The 18,251-nt window shown below is 36.4% G+C and overlaps 1 protein-coding gene across 2 annotated transcripts in view; it reads left to right on the forward strand.

The window, feature by feature from the left end:
• Window positions 1-18,251, forward strand: part of KIF3A (kinesin family member 3A) — a gene marked incomplete at its 5' end in the record, with an annotated part of 72,009 nt that overhangs the window by 28,631 nt on the left and 25,127 nt on the right. For both annotated transcript variants that reach the window (XM_079703604.1, XM_079703605.1), the window contains 4 exons: window positions 10,144-10,249; window positions 14,427-14,566; window positions 15,199-15,396; window positions 15,686-15,860. In XM_079703604.1, coding sequence (XP_079559730.1) covers window positions 10,144-10,249; window positions 14,427-14,566; window positions 15,199-15,396; window positions 15,686-15,860 — 619 coding nt within the window. The remainder of the gene's footprint in view (window positions 1-10,143; window positions 10,250-14,426; window positions 14,567-15,198; window positions 15,397-15,685; window positions 15,861-18,251) is intronic.

Consider the following 18,251-nt stretch of genomic DNA (forward strand, 5'->3'; position numbering starts at 1 on the left):
ACTGACACTGGGTTGTGTTGAAGGAAAGTACACTGTTTTATTGCAGGGCACCAAGCAAGCTCATGCTCAGAAGGCTCAAACTCCCTAATGGCTTTTTTTCAGGGATGGGTTTTTAAAGGCAACATTTGCGGTGAGTGTTGCAGGGTGCATGACTTCTGATTGGTTGGTGGTGAGGTAACAGATGATATTTCGGGAATCTTAATCATCAACCTCCTGGTTTAGTCCAGTCTGAGGTCTAGTGCTTGTGGTCAGACTGTAGTCATCATCCTCAACCTGGATGGGGGTCTTGGTTTCTACAGAACAACTCCAAGATACACATCAGATTGTTTTATATATTCCTTGAGGAGGAACTAGAACTCTGTTTTATACCTGAACTATTGTTTCAGCTATAAAAAGCAGTTTTTTGACTGCTTTTCTTTTGTTTCTGCATTCCTTCACTTCCTTAGTAACTGCTTGACTCTGCTCTTTGGAATTCAGGAAAAGCCTGGGAGACTAAATCCTTTTTCTACAAAGAGAATTGGGGGACATGGAGGGGCTTTTTTTTTTTTTTTTTACCTGGGAGGGTCCTGCAAGGTCCTGCTTTTTTTATTTTATTTTATTTTTATTGGAGTATAGTCGATTTACAATGTTGTGTTAGTTTCAGGTGTACAGCAAAGTGATTCAGTTATACATATACATATAATTCTATTCTTTTTCAAATCCTTTTCCCATTTAGCTTATTACAGAATATTGAGTAGAGTTCCCTGTGCTATACAGTAGGTCCTTGTTGGTTATCTATTTTAAATATATTAGTGTGTATATGTCAATCCCAAACTCCCAATTTATCCTTCCCCCCAACCTTTACCCTTTGGTAACCATAAATTTGATTTCTAAGTCTGTGAGACTGTTTCTATTTTGTAAATAAGTTCATTTGTATCATATTTTATAGATTCTGCCTAGAAGTGATATATGATATTTGTCTTTCTCTGACTGACTTCACTTAGTATGATAATCTCTAGGTTCATCCGTGTTGCTGCTAATGGCATCATTTCATTCTTTTTAATGGCTGAATAATATTCCATTGTATAAATGTACCACATCTTCTTAAAAATATTAATTAATTTATTTATTTTTGGCTGTGTTGGGTCTTCATTTCTGTGCGAGGGCTTTCTCTAGTTGTGGCAAGTGGGGGCCACTCTTCATCGCGGTGCACGGGCCTCTCACTATCGCGGCCTCTCTTGTTGCAGAGCACAGGCTCCAGACATGCAGGCTCAGTAGTTGTGGCTCACAGGCCAGGTTGCTCCGTGGCATGTGGGATCTTCCCAGACCAGGGCTCGAACCCGTGTCTCCTGCATTGGCAGGCAGATTCTCAACCACTGCGCCACCAGGGAAGCCCCAACCACATCTTCTTTATCCATTCTTCTGTCGATGGACATTTAGGTTGCTTCCATGTTCTGGCTATTGTAAATAGTGCTCCAGTGAACATTGGGGTGTGTATATCTTTTCAAATTATGGTTTTCTCTGGATATATACCCAGGAGTGGGATTGCTGGATCATATTGTAGTTATGTTTTAGTTTTTTAAGGAAGCTTCATACTGTTCTTCATAGTGGCTGTACCAATTTACATTACCACCAAGAGTGTAGGAGAGTTCCCTTTTCTCCACACCATCTCCAGCATTAATTGGTTCTAGAAATTTTGATGATGGCCATTCTGACTGGTGTGAGGTGATACTGTGTAGTTTTGATTTGCATTTCTCTCATAATTAGTGTTTTGTTCATCTAATAATTGGTGCTTTTTAGCCATCTGTATGTCTTCTTTGGAGAAATGTCTATTTAGATCTTCTACCCATTTTTTGATTGGGTTGTTTGTTTTTTGATATAGACCTGCATGAGCTGTTTGTATATTTTGGAGAGTAATCCCTTGCCGGTCGCTTTGTTTGCAAATATTTTCTCCCATTTTGTAAGTTGTCTTTTCATTTTGTTTATGGTTTCCTTTGCTGTGCAAAAGCTTTTAAGTTTAATTTGGTCCCATTTGATTATTTTTCTTTTCATTACTCTAGGAGGTAGATTGAAAAAAATCTTGCTGCAATTTATGTCAAAGAGTGTTCTGCTTATGTTTTCCTCTAAGAGTTTTATTGTATTTGGCCTTACATTTAGGCTTTTAATCCATTTGAGTTTATTTTTGTGTATGGTGTTAGGGAGTGTTCTAATTTCATTCTTTTAGCTGTCCAGTTTTCCCAGCACCACTTATTGAAGAGACTGTCTCTTTTCTCCATTGTATATTCTTGCTTCCTTTGTCATAGATTAGGTGACCATAGGTGTGTGGGTTTGGTCTCTTTGTATTTTCTATTTCTTCTTGGTTCAGTCTTGGAAGGTTGTACCTTTCTAAGAATTTGTGCATTTCTTCCAGGTTGTCCAGTTTATTGGCATATAGTTGCTTGTAGTAGTCTTTTATGATCCTTTGTATTTCTTTGGTGTCCATTGTAACTTCTCCTTTTTCATTTCAATTTTATTGATTTGAGCCCTCTCCTTTTTTTTCTTGATGAGTCTGGCTAAAGGTTTATCAATTTTGCTTATCTTTTCAAAGAACCAGCTTTTAATTTGATTGATCTTTTCTATTGTTTTCTTCATCTCTATTTCATTTATTTCTGCTCTGATCTTTATGATTTCTTTCCTTCTGTTAACTTTGGTTTTGTTTGTTCTTCTTTCTCTAATTGCTTTAGGTGTAAGGTTAGGTTTATTTGAGATTTTTCTTGTTTCCTGAGGTAAGATTGTATTGCTATAAACTTCCCTCTGAGAACTGCTTTCGCTGCATCCCATAGGTTTTGGATAGTTGTGCTTTCATTTTCATTTGTCTCTAGGTATTTTTTTAATTTCCTCTTTGATTTCTTCAGTTATCCACTGGTTGTTTAGTAGCATATTGTTTAGCCTCCACGTGTTTGTGTTTTTTACAGTTTTTTTTCCTTATAATTGATTTCTAATCTCAGAGCATTGTGGTTGGAAGAGATGCTTGATATGACTTTTTAAAATAAATTTATTTATTTATTTTTGGCTGTGTTGGTCTTTGTTGCTGTGCATGGCCTTTCTCTAGTTGTGGCGAGCAGGGGCTACTCTTCATTGTGGTGAGCGGGCTTCTCGCTGCAGTGGCTTCTCTTGTTGCGGAGCACAGGTTCTAGGTGCATGGCTTCAGTAGTTGCGGCACGTGGGCACAGTAGTTGTGGCTCTTGGGCTCTAGAGCACAGGATCAGTTGTGGTGCATGGGCTTAGTTGCTCCATGGCATGTGGGATCTTTGTGGACCAGGGCTCGAACCCGTGTCCCCTGCATTGGCAGGTGGATTCTTAACCACCACACCACCAGGGAAGTCCTGATATGATTTTAATTTTCTTAAATTTACCAAGTCTTGCTTTGTGGCCCAGCATGTGGTCAGTCCTGGAGGATGTTCCATGTGCACTTGAGAAGAATGGGTATTCTGCTGTTTTTGAATGGAATGCTCTATAAATACCAATTAAGTCCATCTGTTCTAATATGTCATTTAAGGCCTGTTTTTTCTTATTGATTTTTTGTCTGGATGATCTATCCATTGTTGAAAGTGGAGTGTTCAAGTCCCTCACAATTACTGTGTTACTGTCACTTTCTCCTTTTATGGGTCTTAACATTTGCCTTATATATTGAGGTGCTCCTATGTTGGGTGCATATATTTAGAATTGTTATCTTCTTCTTGGATTGATCCCTTGATCATTATGTAGTGTCCTTCTTTGTCTCTTGTAACAGTCTTTATTTTAAAATCTATTTTGTCTGAAATGAGTATTGCTACTCCAGCTTTCTTTTGATTTCCATTTGCATGGAAGACGTTTTTCCATCCCCTCACTTTCAGTCTGTATGTGTCCCTAGATCTCAAGCGGGTCCCTTGTAGACAGCATATATACAGGTCTTGTTTTTGTATCCATTCAGCAGTCTGTGTCTTTTGGTTGGAGCATTTAATCCATTTACATTTAAGGTAATTATTGATATGTATGTTCTTATTGCCATTTTGTTAATTGTTTTGGATTTGTTTTTGTAGGTGTTATTTCTCCTCTTCCTCTTTTGTTCTCTTCCTTTGTGATTTGATGACTAACTTTAGAGTTGTGTTTGAATTCCTTTTTCTTTTTTGTGTGTGTATCTATTGCAGATTTTTGATTTGCCATTACCATGAAGTTTTTTTGTTTTTGGGGTTTTTTTTTTTGCTGTATACGGGCCTCTCACTGTTGTGGCCTCTCCCGTTGTGGAGCACAGGCTCCAGACGCACAGGCTCAGCAGCCATGGCTCACGGGCCCAGCCGCTCCGTGGCATGTGGGATCTTCCTGGACTGGGGCACGAACCCGTGTCCCCTGCGTTGGCAGGCGGACTCTCAACCACTGCTCCACCAGGGAAGCCCTACCATGAAGTTTTGATATAGTATTCTATATATAAACAAGATTGATTTAAGTTGCTGGTCTTTTAATTTCAAATGCATTTCTAGTATCCTGCATTTGTACTCTCCTCTTCTCATGATTGCTGGTTTTGATATCGTATTTGTGTGTGGATGATTTCCTACCTTTAACATATGTTTGCCTTTACTGGTGAGCTTTTCCATGCATAATTTTATGGTGTGTATTTACGTCCTTTTTTTTTTCTGCCTAGAGAAGTTCCTTTAGCATTTGTTGCAAAGCTGGTTTTGTGATGCTGATTCTGTTAGGTTTTGCTTGTCTGGCAAGCTTTAGATTTCTCCGTCAAATCTAAATGAGAGCCTTGCTGGATAGAGTATTCTTGGTTGTAGGTTCTTCCCTTTCATCACTTTATTTTTGTTTGTTTTCTTTAACATCTTTATTGGAGTATAATTGCTTTACAATGGTGTGTTAGTTTCTGCTTTGAATCAGCTATACATATATCCCCATATCCCCTCCCTCTTGCGTCTCCCTTCCACCCTCTCTATCCCACCCCTCTAGGTGGTCACAAAGCACTGATTTCACTTTAAATAGATCATGCCACTCCCTTCTGGCCTGCAGAGTCTCCGCTGAAAAATCAGGTGATAACCTTATGCGGATTCCCTTTTAAGTTATTTGTTGCTTTTCCTTTGTTGCTTTTAATATTTTTCTCTTTGTCTTTAATTTTTGTCAATTTGATTACTACATGTTTTGGTATGTTCCTCCTTGGGTTTACCTGGCCTGGGACTCTCTGCACTTCCTGGACTTGGGTGACTGTTTCCTTTACCATGTTGGGGAAGTTTTCAGCTATTATCTCTTCAAATATTTTCTCAGGTCCTTTCTCTCGCTCTTTCCTTCTGGGATCTCTATAATGTGAATGTCAGTGTGTTTAATGTTGTCCCAGAGGTGTCTGAGACCGTTCTCATTTCTTTTCGTTCTTTTTTTTTTTATTCTGTTCCACAGCAGTGATTTCCAGTGTTCTGTCTTCCAGCTTATGTATCCATTTTTCTGCCTCATTTACTCTGCTATTGATTCCATCTATCGTATTTTTCATTTCAGTTATTGTGTTGTTCATCTCTGTTCTTTAGATCTTCTAGCTCTTTGTTAAACATTTCCTGTATCTTCTCAGTCTGTGCCTCCATTCTTTTTCTGAGATCTTGGATCATCTTTACTATCATTACTCTGAATTCTTTTTCGTGTAGGTTATCTCCATTTCACTTAGTTGTTCTTCTGGGGTTTTATCTTGTTCCTTCATCTGGGACATAGTCATCTGCCATCTCATTTTGTCTACCTTTCTGTGATCGTGGTTTCCATTCTGCCAGCTGCAAGTCTGTAGTTCTTGTTGCTTCTGCTGTCTGCCCCCTGGTGGATGAGACTGGTCTAAGAGGCTTGTGCAGGCTTCCTGGTGGGGGGAACTGGTTCCTGCCCACTGGTGAGTCGAGCTGGGTGTTGTCCCTCTGGTGGGCAGGGCCGTGTCAAGGGGGCTGTTTAGCAGGCAGCTGTGGGCTCAGGAAGACTTTAGGCATCCTGTCTTCTGATGGGTGGGGCTGTGTTACTGCCCTGTTGGTTGTTTGGCCTGAGGAGTCCCAGCAGTAGAGCCTACAGGCTGTTGGGTGGTGCCAGGTCTTGGTGAGAAAATGGCAGCCTCCAGGAGGACTCATGCCAGTGAGTACTCCCTAGAACTACTGCCACCAGTGTCTTTGTCCGCACAGTGATTCATAGTCAACCCCTGCCTCCCCAGGAGACTCTCCAAGACCAGCAGGTAGGTCTGGCCCAGGCTCCTATGAAGTCACTGCTTTTTCCCCTGGGCACTGGTGTGCACGAGACCTTGTGTGTGCCCTCCAAGAGTAGAGTTCCTCTTTCCCCCAGTCCTGTGGAATTCCTGCAATCAAACCCCACTGGCCTTCAAAGCCAGATGCTCTGGGGGCTTCTCCTCTCGATGCCAGACCCCCAGGATAGGGAGCCTGATGTGGGGCTCAGAACTTTCACCCCTGTGGGAGAACATCTGCGATATAATTATTTTCCAGTTTGTGGGTCACCTACCCAGCAGATATGGGATTTGATTTTATCGTGATTGAGCCCCTTCTAATGTCTTGTTGTGGCTTCTCCTTTGTCTTTGGATGTAGGATATCTTCTTTGGTAGGTTGTAGTGTTTTTTTTTTTCGATGGTTGTTCACCAATTAGTTGTGATTTTGGTGTTTTCTTGATACAGGGTGAGCTCATGTCCTTCTATCTGCCATCTTGTCTCAGGGTCCTGCTTTATTTCAGAATCATATTCAGTTTCTTCATATTTCATGTCTAATTATCTACAATTAATAATTGAATATAGAATTAATATCTTGTGATTGGGAATGACCATAGACTTTGCAGACTGATGCCAGTTTGAAGAATGTTTGTTTTCATTCTGCAATGAGATGAGAATAGTAAATGAAAGTACATGCTTAAAAACTTTTATAGCAATTTGACATTGTCATGGTATCCAAGTGCATGATTTTTGTATTTTTCAGAGATATCACTTTCCACATTAGAAATATATGTATAATTCTTTACCATAGATTTTTCTGAGAAGGATTGATATAAACCAGTAATATTCAAACATTTTAAAAGATTTAAAGCCATTAAACAGTTGAATCAAACCAAACCTTATGTGGAAGCCCAATCTATAAAATACATGAAAGTAAAGCTCTCTTTAGAACTTGTGTCTGGATCTGAGAACCCCCAAACTCACACAGTGGCCCTCTCATTGCCACCATGGACCCTCTAGTGCTTGTCAGAGCACAGTTTGAAACCCACTGGTTTATAGAGACCAACACATTTCTTTACTACTAGTAAAATTAGGGCTTAATGTATATCTCATGACAGAAAAAAGGTAATTTTTCCTAATGTATAAATATATCATAAAAGAGACTAAAGAAACCCAAAACCTCTAACTAGATTTAAAATCAACACCTAGAATTTAGAGTATTTGCCTTTGTGACTTTTGTTTCTGATATAAACTTTTGTTTGTCGTCTTTGTGCGGTCTTACTGCCTTTGGAATGGCTTGCCCCACTGGCAGCCACAGGCCTCTGCCTCAGTTTCACTTTATTCTGTTGATTTGTGGATGTGACTTCTAGGGCCTTGAAAAGTGAATTTTGTATTTCTATTTGTATTTTACAGATAGTATTAAAATACTATCTGTATTTTAAATAAATATATCCCAAATACAGCCTTCAAGTTGGGTAAAAGTTCTCATAAAGTTACTCATGGAAAGGTAATATTTTTACATAGTTACCATAGATCTGATTATTTCATTCAGCTGTGTGAAATACTCCAGTGGCTTCAAATTGCTGTTAAGATAAAGACCAATAATCAGAGAAGTGCAAATCAAAATTACAATGAGGTACCACCTCACGCTGGTCAGAATGGCCATCATCAAAACGTCTACAAATAACAAATTCTGGAGAGGCTGTGGAGAAAAGGGAACCCTCTTACACTGTTGGTGGAACTGTAAATTGGTGCAGCCACTGTGGAAAACAGTATGGAGATTCCTCAGAAAACTTAAAATAGAGTTATTATATGATCTAGCAATCCCATTTCTGGGTTTATATCCAAACAAAACTATAATTTGAAAAGATAACATGCACCCCAGTGTTCATAGCAGGACTACTTACAATAGCCAAGACACAGAAGCAACCTAAATGTCCATCGACAGATGAATGGATAAAGAAGATGTGGTATATATATATATATATATATATACACACACACACACACACACACACACACACACACACACACAATGGAATACTATTCAGCCATAAAAAGGAATGAAATAATGCCATTTGCAGCAATGTGGATCAACCTAGAGATTATCATGCTAAATGAAGTAAGTCAGAAAGACAAATATCATATGATGTCACTTATATGTGGAATCTAAAATATGACTCAAATGAACTTATTTATGAAACAGACTCACAGACATAGAGAACAGACTTGTGGTTGCCAAGGCAGAGGGGGGATGGGGAGGGATGGATTGGGGGTCTGGGCTTAGCAGATGCAAACTATTATATATAGAATGGATAAACAACAAGGTCCTACTGTATAGCACAGGGGACTATATTCAATATCCTGTAATAAACCATAATGGAAAAGAATATATATGTATATGTGTGTGTGTGTATATATATGTATATACATATACATATATATAACTGAGTCACCTTGCTGTACACCAGAAACCAACATATTGTATATCAACTACAGTTCAATAATTTAAAAAAAAAGACCAATTACTATTCTTAATCTTATCTCTGCCTCTTAATCTTATCTGGCTACCTCTGTAGCCAGATATCCCACCTATTTCCCCCCCTGCCGCCTACTCTTTCCCTGGCTTTTGTTTGTTTCGTTGGTTTTTATTTTTTTAAATACCTAGTTTTTAGGTTGAGAGCTGTTGTTGGGACCAGAGCTCACATCTCCTGGAACGCGGCCCCTGCACTACTTGCCTCCCCAGGTTATGTTCATAGAGCTCCCAAGCCAGGCTGGCCTTACTTCCAAGTGATTGATTAAGAGGAGGCAACCTCTGTCTTCGTTTAGACAACTTCCTGGTTTTCACTTCCTAAGTCATCCTGTTATGTCATGCCTCTGAGCTTCACATTGGTTTTGAGTTTGAAGATTCCCAGTTCACAAACTGTTCTTTCGTGCACAATAAACTCTTACAGAGTACTAAAAAAAAAAAAAAACGGGCTTCCCTGGTGGTGCAGTGGTTGAGAATCCGCCTGCCGATGCAGGGGACATGGGTTTGTGCCCCGGTCCAGGAAGATCCCACGTGCCGCGGAGCGGCTGGGCCTGTGAGCCATGGCCGCTGAACCTGCGCGCGTCCAGAGCCTGTGCTCCATGGCGGGAGAGGCCACAGCAGTGAGAGGCCCGTGTACTGCAAAAAAAAAAAAAAAAAAAAAAAAAAAACCTAGTTTTTTTCTCATTTCAGGATTCTTGCACATACTGTTTTCCTCTTGTTCTAACACAGATTGTCTACCGCCTATTTCTTCAAGTCTTAGCTTAAACATCATCTTGGGGAACTTATCCTGTCCCTGCTTCACTAGCTTAAGTCTGTCTATAATGCATTCTTTTTTTAATTCATAAATCTATTTATTTTTGACTGCGTTGGGTCTTCATTGCTGCTCACAGGCTTTCTCTAGTTGCAGAGAGCGGGGGCTACTCTTTGTTGCGGTGCGCGGGCTTCTCATTGCAGTGGCTTCTCTTGTTGCAGAGCATGAGCTCTAGGTGCTCCAGTAGTTGTGGCACACGGGCTCAGTAGTTGTGGCTCGCGGGCTCTAGAGTGCAGGCTCAGTAGTTGTGGCACACAGGCGTAGTTGCTCCGTGGCATGTGGGATCTTCCTGAACTGGGGCACGAACCCGTGTCCCCTGCATTGGCAGGTGGATTCTTAACCACTTCGCCACCAGGGAAGTCCCTATGTTGTATTCTTATACTTTCCTGTATTTTTTTTTCTTCATGGCATTATCACAACTGAAATAAAATAAAATAAAATAATTTGTGTGTGTAATTATTCATTTGTATGTTCTCCCTGTAGATTGTTACCTCCACTAGTGTAGAAACTGTCTACCTTGTTCATCACTGTATCCTCACTCTCTAGCACAGTGTCCAGCATGTAGTAGATATTCAATAAATAACTGTGGAAGAATTATGGATATATGTGTAAAGTCTGTATGATTTTTTTTTTTAGGTTAAAGAAAGACCTGATGTGGGAGTTTATATCAAGGATTTATCAGCTTATGTGGTAAATAATGCTGATGATATGGATAGAATTATGACACTGGGCCACAAAAATCGTAAGTATATTGCTTAATTGTGATTAAACATTTATGTGTGGAGTCGGCTCTTTTCGAAGCCAACCTGGTATGGCATTTTGCGCCGTAAGGATTGGATTTTTAGGTTTCTTGGAAACCTTTCCTCTTTGACTATTTACTATGTGGAAAGCATATATGAATGAAAGATATCACAGATTGCTTTCCATGCTGACCAAAATTTTGTTACTTAGCAATAGTGCTATATATTTGAGACTCTCATATTGTTGTCTCTTGTTAGTAATAATAATATTGGTAACATTTATTGAGTACTTACTGTGTGGCAAGTGCTTGTGCAAATGCTTTATAAGAGTGATCTCTTTTAATCCTCGAAATGGACTATGAAGGTATTAAATTCCTATGTTATGAATGAGGAAACTGAGACTGAAAGTAAATTGTCCAGGTCATATACTAATTAATAAGTAGTAGAGTGAGTATTTGAATCTATACCATTAGTCAGCATTAACCAGGCACTATAATGCCTCCCTTTTGTTGACAAGAAAAGCAAACAAAATTAAATAAAGTGGCATTCTTTTTAGTAATCATTTCAAGTTTTTTCTAAAGAATAAAAAGTTTCAGCAATATTGCTGATGCCCCAGGCCCAGTACTAATGATGTTGCTAACAGCAATTAGAGATGAGAGGTAAAAGAAAAGAACGTAGGAAATAACCTTTTTTTTTTTTAGATTTTTGTGACTAGACTAAAAATCTAGCAAACTCAAGGAAACAAAGCAAAAATTAAAATAATTCAATTGTATTCTTATAAACCAAATAATAGAAAAATACCAAAATTTTAACAGGAAAATGAGCAAAAGACGTTTATGACTATGTTGTTCACAGAAGAACTATACACAGCAGTAAGTATATGAAAGGATGTTCGACTTCACAAGTAATCAGGAAAATGCATATTAAAACAACAGTAGGAGATGTTTTACCCATCAGTTTGGATGAAAGGATATCCAGGTTGGTGAGGCTCTAAGGAAATGGGCAGTGGTGATGGGAATATACAGCCTTTTTGAAGGGCAGTATAGTTGTATCTGTTGAAATTTTTAAGAATGCATTCCTTTGACCCACTGTTTCTATTTGTAGATATATATTCTAGAAAAATATTTTTTGGTGTAAACAAAAAAATACCTTATTACAGCATTACTTGTAATAGCAAAAAGTTTGACACAACCTAAATAACTGTCAATAAAACATTGGTTATATAAATTATGGTGCAAAAATATTATGGACTATAATGAAGCTGTAAAAAAAAACCAAAACAGTGAGTTAAATTTACATGTAGAGACCCAAAAGACTTTCCAGATATATATTAAGGGAAAAAGAAAGCTAACTAGCACAGTATGTAATGCATCATCCCATGTGTAAAAAAAGCCAAATTATCAAACTACATATTTGGGTATTTTGTGTGTGTGTGTGTGTATGTGTGTGTGTGTTCACATGTATGTATGTGAAACACAAAATGAAAGGACATTTAATAGTGGTTACCTTTAGTGAAGGGGAAATAAGAGTGGGGGAAAGGGATATAGGGAGCTTTCACTTTATGTTTTTTGTATTTTTGAATTTTTTATACCAGGAATATGTTCATGTATTGCTTATTTAACTTAAGAAATTTTTAACATAAGATTCCACTCACAATAGTGACCAAAACCTTCCATTAACTACCTAAGAATTAATTTAACTTGGTATGTGAGATTTGTCTAAGGAAAAATGAAAAAATTCTAATGAGAGAAATAAAATGAAAGGAAGGTAAAGAGATTTGAACACCTAAGATAGCAGAGAGGAAAATAGTCTTCATTAATAAATAGATTGAGTTCAAGAATTAAAGGTTTAGCTGCAGTGGGGGGCCTCCTGCACTGCTGGTGGGAATGTAAATTGGTGCAGCCACTATGGAGCACAGTATGGAGGTTCCTCAGAAAACTAAAAATAAGAGTTGCCAGATGATCCAGCAATCCCACTCCTGGACATATATCCAGACAAAACTATAATTTGAAAAGATACAAGCACCCCTATGTTCATAGCAGCACTATTCACAATAGCCAAGGCACAGAGACAATCTAAATGTCCATCGACAGATGAATGGATAAAGAAGGAATATCACACAATGGAACATTACTCAGACATAAAAAAGAATGAAATAATACCATTTGTGGCAACAAGGATGGACCTAGAGATTATCATATTAAGTCAGAAAGAAAAAGACAAATACCATATAATATCAATTATATGTGGAATCTAAAATACAACACAAATGGACATATTTATGAAATGGAAACAGATTCATAGGTACAGAGAACAGACTTGTGGTTGCCAAGGAGGAGGGGGGTGGGGAAGAGAAGGATTGGGATAAGTTTTTCTGTACCTCCTTGAAAAACATAAAAATTTAATTTTTTATTCCAAAATAAATATTTTGACAAAAATTACAGCTATGGAAATGTTTTATTTCCGTTATGCAGTGTGTTAGGTTGGATCATTTAGTCTACTTGATTGCTGCAAGCTGTTCTCTCCTAGGGATTCTAAAGTTCAGTGTAGGTCACTTTTGACATAATGTCTGTTGCATTGCTTTGTTTTCATAACTGGAAATATAGAAAAATCACAATCATAAATAGCATGCTTTACTTATAATGCAAAAACAATGGGTATTAAAATATTTAATATGACTTTTTCAAATTATACTTTCTCTCCCACTCCAAACTGAAAAACACTGCTATAGCTTGTTTTGATAATCACATAGCTATAAAACTATTCCTATCCTTTCATAAGGTAGTTCCAGTTTGGAAAATAGAACCCATTGTTATAATTCTAAAGAGAAAGAAAAGTATCTGCTCAAAGATGCTCATATTAGTGTCCCTTATGAAGAACTAAAATAGGAAACAACCCCAAATATCTCCCAGTAAGATAATAACAAAATCAATTTTAGTAAAAATTTCAAGTTGGTTTTTACATGGAAATATATGTAGGAGATATGTAGGAGATAATGTTAAGTGGAAAAAAAACAAGATAAAATAAGACCTACTACTACTCTGTGGAAATATGTATAGTGTGTTACTTCTGAATAGATGATTTGAAGTGGTGTCAGATTTATTAGTTTTTTATATTTTTGGAAAAAAATCATAAATTTGATTTTAAAAATTCATAACTTGATTTAAAAGAAAACAGAAAAGTATAGTATGGAATCACAGATCCTTGCATTTTCCCTCACTGATTTTCCATTTACCTTCTTTCATTGGGCTTTACTTTTCTTTACCAGTACAATTTACTTTCTAGTTATCTGACTTATAATATAGCCATTTGCTAATAAAGAGTACCCTTTTAATGTTTAAATTGTAAAATCACAGCTCACATGGAGAAGCTCTACATGAATATAGTAGGAAAATCATTTTGGCATTGGATGAAATTAACATACTGTTTTTAAAATACTTTGGAATTTAAGAAAAAAATCCCCAATACATGCCTATTGTGAAAAACAAAACAGATCTTTTTCTTTGTTTGCACAATATATTCATGTAAAATATTTATACACACTCAAATTCTTAGCATATTTTGAATGGATGCTTTTGTTTTACAGAAATGGGATTATACTCTATATTCCTCTCTTTTTTTCATATGTTATGGGTATCTTTCCATGTCATTCAGATCTACCTTATTTTTTTAAAAAAAAACTGCTTAGTAATTCATAGTGTGACTATTCTATAATTGATTAACCACTGTCATATTGGTTGTTTCTGATCTCTCACTGTTGCAAACAGTTCTTCCCTGAATATCTTTGTATCATCTAATGTATATATGCAAGTATTCCTGTGGTTGATTCCCAGAACATATCAATAATACTTTTTAGAGACAGCTGAAACAGCAGTTAATTTTTTGAATTATTTAACATGTATTTTTTATGTAAATTAATTAATTTTTTAAGCCAGCAATACTTGAAATTAAGTATTTTGTCCTCAAATCCCCTCTTTCATGTGAAAAAAATACAGTTTCTTGTTATCAACATAAATTGTCAGAAATTTCTAATAATGGCTAAATATACCTAAGTTTTTATGTTTTAGCCATGCTCTCTGGCTGTTGGCTCTGATGAAATTCAGTATTCTGGATATTTAATTATTTTTAAAGGCATTCCCTGTTGTTGTAGTTTTAAATAATTTCCTCCCTTTATTCAAGGTTCTGTTGGTGCAACTAATATGAATGAACATAGTTCCCGTTCCCATGCCATCTTTACAATTACTATAGAATGCAGTGAAAAAGGCGTTGATGGTAACATGCATGTCAGGATGGGGAAGCTCCATCTTGTAGATCTTGCTGTGAGTAACAGGATGCTACTTAAGAATAACTCTTGTGATTTCTTTTTATTTTATAAATAAATAATAATTCAAGTGAAAAGGAGTGATTATATAATTTTTAAGTTTTACTTATGTATGTGTTTAACTTATTATTCTTTTTTAAAATATTTATTTATTTATTTGGCTGCATCGGGTCTTAATTGTGGCACGTGGGATCTTCGATCTTTGTTGTGGCATGCGGGATCTTTAGTTGCAGCACGCGAACTCTTAGTGGCAGCATGTGGGATCTAGTTCCCTGACCAGTGATTGAACCTGGGCTCCCTGCATTGGGAGTGTGGAGTCTTAGCCACTGGACCACTAGGGAAGTCCCCTTAACTTACTACTAATTATGGACTATTTCAAACCTGTATAGAGTAGATAGACTAGTATAATGATTTCCCATGTACCCATCACCCAACTTCAGCAATTATCAGTTCATGGCCAGTCCTATTTCATCTCTACCCTCAGCCACTTCTTCCCTTCCAGTATTATTTTGAAGTGAATTCCAGATAATCATATTAGATTTTTTTACTGTTAGAATACTTTTTTTAACTTTGGGAAGAATATTCTGTATTTTTTATTTTAGCTTTACTTCTATCTCTGTTTATTGTTAGGGTTCAGAAAGACAAGCAAAAACTGGAGCTACTGGGCAGCGCCTGAAAGAAGCTACAAAAATCAATCTTTCACTTTCTACCCTTGGTAATGTTATTTCTGCCTTGGTTGATGGAAAAAGCACTCATGTGCCTTATCGTAACTCTAAATTGACGCGTCTTCTTCAGGATTCCTTAGGAGGAAATTCAAAAACCATGATGGTAAGACTTAATTGGTGGTATAGTTATCATCAGGAAAATTTAAGATTCCTGTTTATGCCAGTAGTTAATATTCGTAACATTTTTTAAACTATTGATTATTTTACTTTTTAAAATTTGTGGTTATTTTTTCTAGCACACCATGTGTGCGAGTCTATAATTGTATTGTTTGGAAACCTCTTTTTCAGGAAGACTGGAATGGAAATATACTCCAAAATTCTTTTTGATATGTTCATAATGATAGTATTAATTTGTGTCAAGTGTAAAACGTTTTGTATTCCTAATTCAACAGTGTGCAAATATTGGACCAGCAGATTACAATTATGATGAAACCATCAGTACATTGCGGTATGCTAATCGTGCTAAGAATATTAAAAATAAAGCTAGAATTAATGAAGATCCAAAGGATGCTTTGCTTCGTCAGTTTCAGAAAGAAATAGAAGAACTGAAAAAAAAGCTTGAAGAAGGTAATGTTTTCTCAAAATATTAATCTTAATGTTGGCTAAAAACGTGTTGTTTAACCAGTAAGTGTTCTAATAAAAAGCCACCTATTAAAAATTCTCTGAACCTCTAACATTGATATTTAAGGGGATATTTCTGCAGGGTAAATTGATACTTACATACTTTAACATTTCCATATTAAGCTCAAGTAGAATTATATAATATTTGTGTATTGATTTTTTTAAAAAGTTCATTTAATTTAAACCTTCATCTCAGTCCCCATGATCTTTTGTAAAGATTTCATATGTCCACTTATTAAATAATGAATTTTTATTTGTCTCTATATAAGAGCAAGTTCTACCATACATGTATTTAGGGAAAATGACCAGAGTTCTTTGTGATAGGTATCAGTCACTATTGTTTGAAGTAAACAAAGCAATCAGAGAGTCATGGGTAAACCTAGTTTACTCTAAGTAAAAATTCATTGCATGACCTTGAAAATATGTTTTCATGTTTAAATTTGAACATGAGATTCTATTTTGGAAATTCTTTTCTAACAAGATATAATGTCAGAAGTTTAGAAAATTTGCAGACCTTATTCATTAGGGCGAGAAATTTACCAACCATCATTAGGCAGTCAGTGACTCCCTGAATCTTCATGCTAAGAACTAACTGGCATAGGGCTCCTTTGCATACCAGGTGAATAAAGGGCTTTGAAATTGCCTCTTTTCAGTCTGTGGGGAAACTGGTTAGATCAGATATGAAATCCAGAGATGCCAGCATCACAAACATTTGGAGAAGGTGCTGATTCAATAAATCTGAGTAAGATTATTGAGGAAAAGCAGTAATTGAGCTGCCTCTTAGATAATGGAATTTGGTATTTTAAATGTGACCACTAGGTGGTATTTATAGTCAGTATGTTTTAAAGATGTAAAGTTTCTTAGATTTCTTAATATTGAGTTCATATCTTTATTTTGCTTACCCTTTTTTTTTTACATTTTTTTATTGTGGTAAAATATACATAACATAAAAATTACCGTTTTAACTATTTTTGTGTACAGTTCTGTGGCATTAAGTACATTCACATTATTCTGCAACCATTACCACCATCCATCTCCAGGACTTTTTAATCATCCCAAATGAACCTCTGTACCCATTAAACACTAGAGCCCCATCCCTCTCACTCCCTCAGTCCCTGGTAACCCACTGTTCTACTTTCTATTTCTATGAACTTGACTATTCTAGGTACCCCATGTAAGTAGAATCATATAATATGTCTCCTTTTGTGTCTGGCTTATTTTACTTAACATAATGTCCTCAGTGTTCATCCATATTGTTGCATGTGTCAGAATTTCCTCCCTTTTTAAGACTGAATAATATTCCATTGTGTGTATATACCATGTTTTGTTTATGCCTTCATCTGTTGATGGACACTTGGGTTGCTTCTACCTTTTGACTATTGTGAATAATGCTACTATGAACGTGGGTGTACAAATTCCTGTTTGAGTCCTTGCTTTCAATTCTTTTGTTCTTTCGGGTATATACCCAGAGGTAGAATTGCTGGTAATATGGTAATACTGACTTTATTTTTAATAAATTTCATTTTATTTATGCTCTTAGGACATATTGTTTTAATAATCCAGTTAATAGAGTTAATCATAAAAACAATTAAAAATAGGCAGAAACATTAAAAGAATAATTTTTTAACTTTTTATTTTGAAGTAATTTTAGGCTTACAGAAAACTCACAAGTATAGCAAGAAGAGTTCTTATATACCTATTAGCCAGTTTCCCCTAATGTTAGCATCTTACATAACCATGGTTCAATTATGGACACCAGGAAATTCACAGTGATACAAACTTATTAACTAATCCACAGACCTTACTAGACTTTTGACAGTTTTCTCTCTAATGCCCTTTTCCTCTAGTCCAAGATCCAGTTGTGGATCACACATTGCATCTAGTTGTCATGTCTGTTTAGTTTCCACCAGTCTCCAATTCCTCAGTCTTTATTTGTTGTTCATGATCTTGATGCTTTTGAAGAGTACTGGTCATGTATTTGTAGAATGTTCCTCAATTTGTATTTATTTATAGTTTTCTCATAATTATTCTGCAAATTTTCTCCACTATAAATCTACTGTTTTATTATTTCCTTTGTAATTAATGTGTATCTTGTGGAGAGATATTGGGTTGGCCAAAAAGTGCCTTCAGTTTTTAAGTAAAAATAAAAGACACATTTTTCGTCTTCACCAAGAACTTTATTGAACAACTTTTTGTTCCAGTACCTTCTGCCATTGTTCAGGCAACTTCATAATTCCATCTTACCAAAACTTTTTATCTTTTTGAGCAAAGAACTGTTCCAGGTGCCTTTTATAGTCTTCCAGGGAATTGAAATTTTTTCCACTAAGAGAATTTTGT

This window comes from Hyperoodon ampullatus (assembly GCF_949752795.1).
Source record: "Hyperoodon ampullatus genome assembly, chromosome: 4".
Classification (NCBI taxonomy): domain Eukaryota; kingdom Metazoa; phylum Chordata; class Mammalia; order Artiodactyla; family Ziphiidae; genus Hyperoodon; species Hyperoodon ampullatus.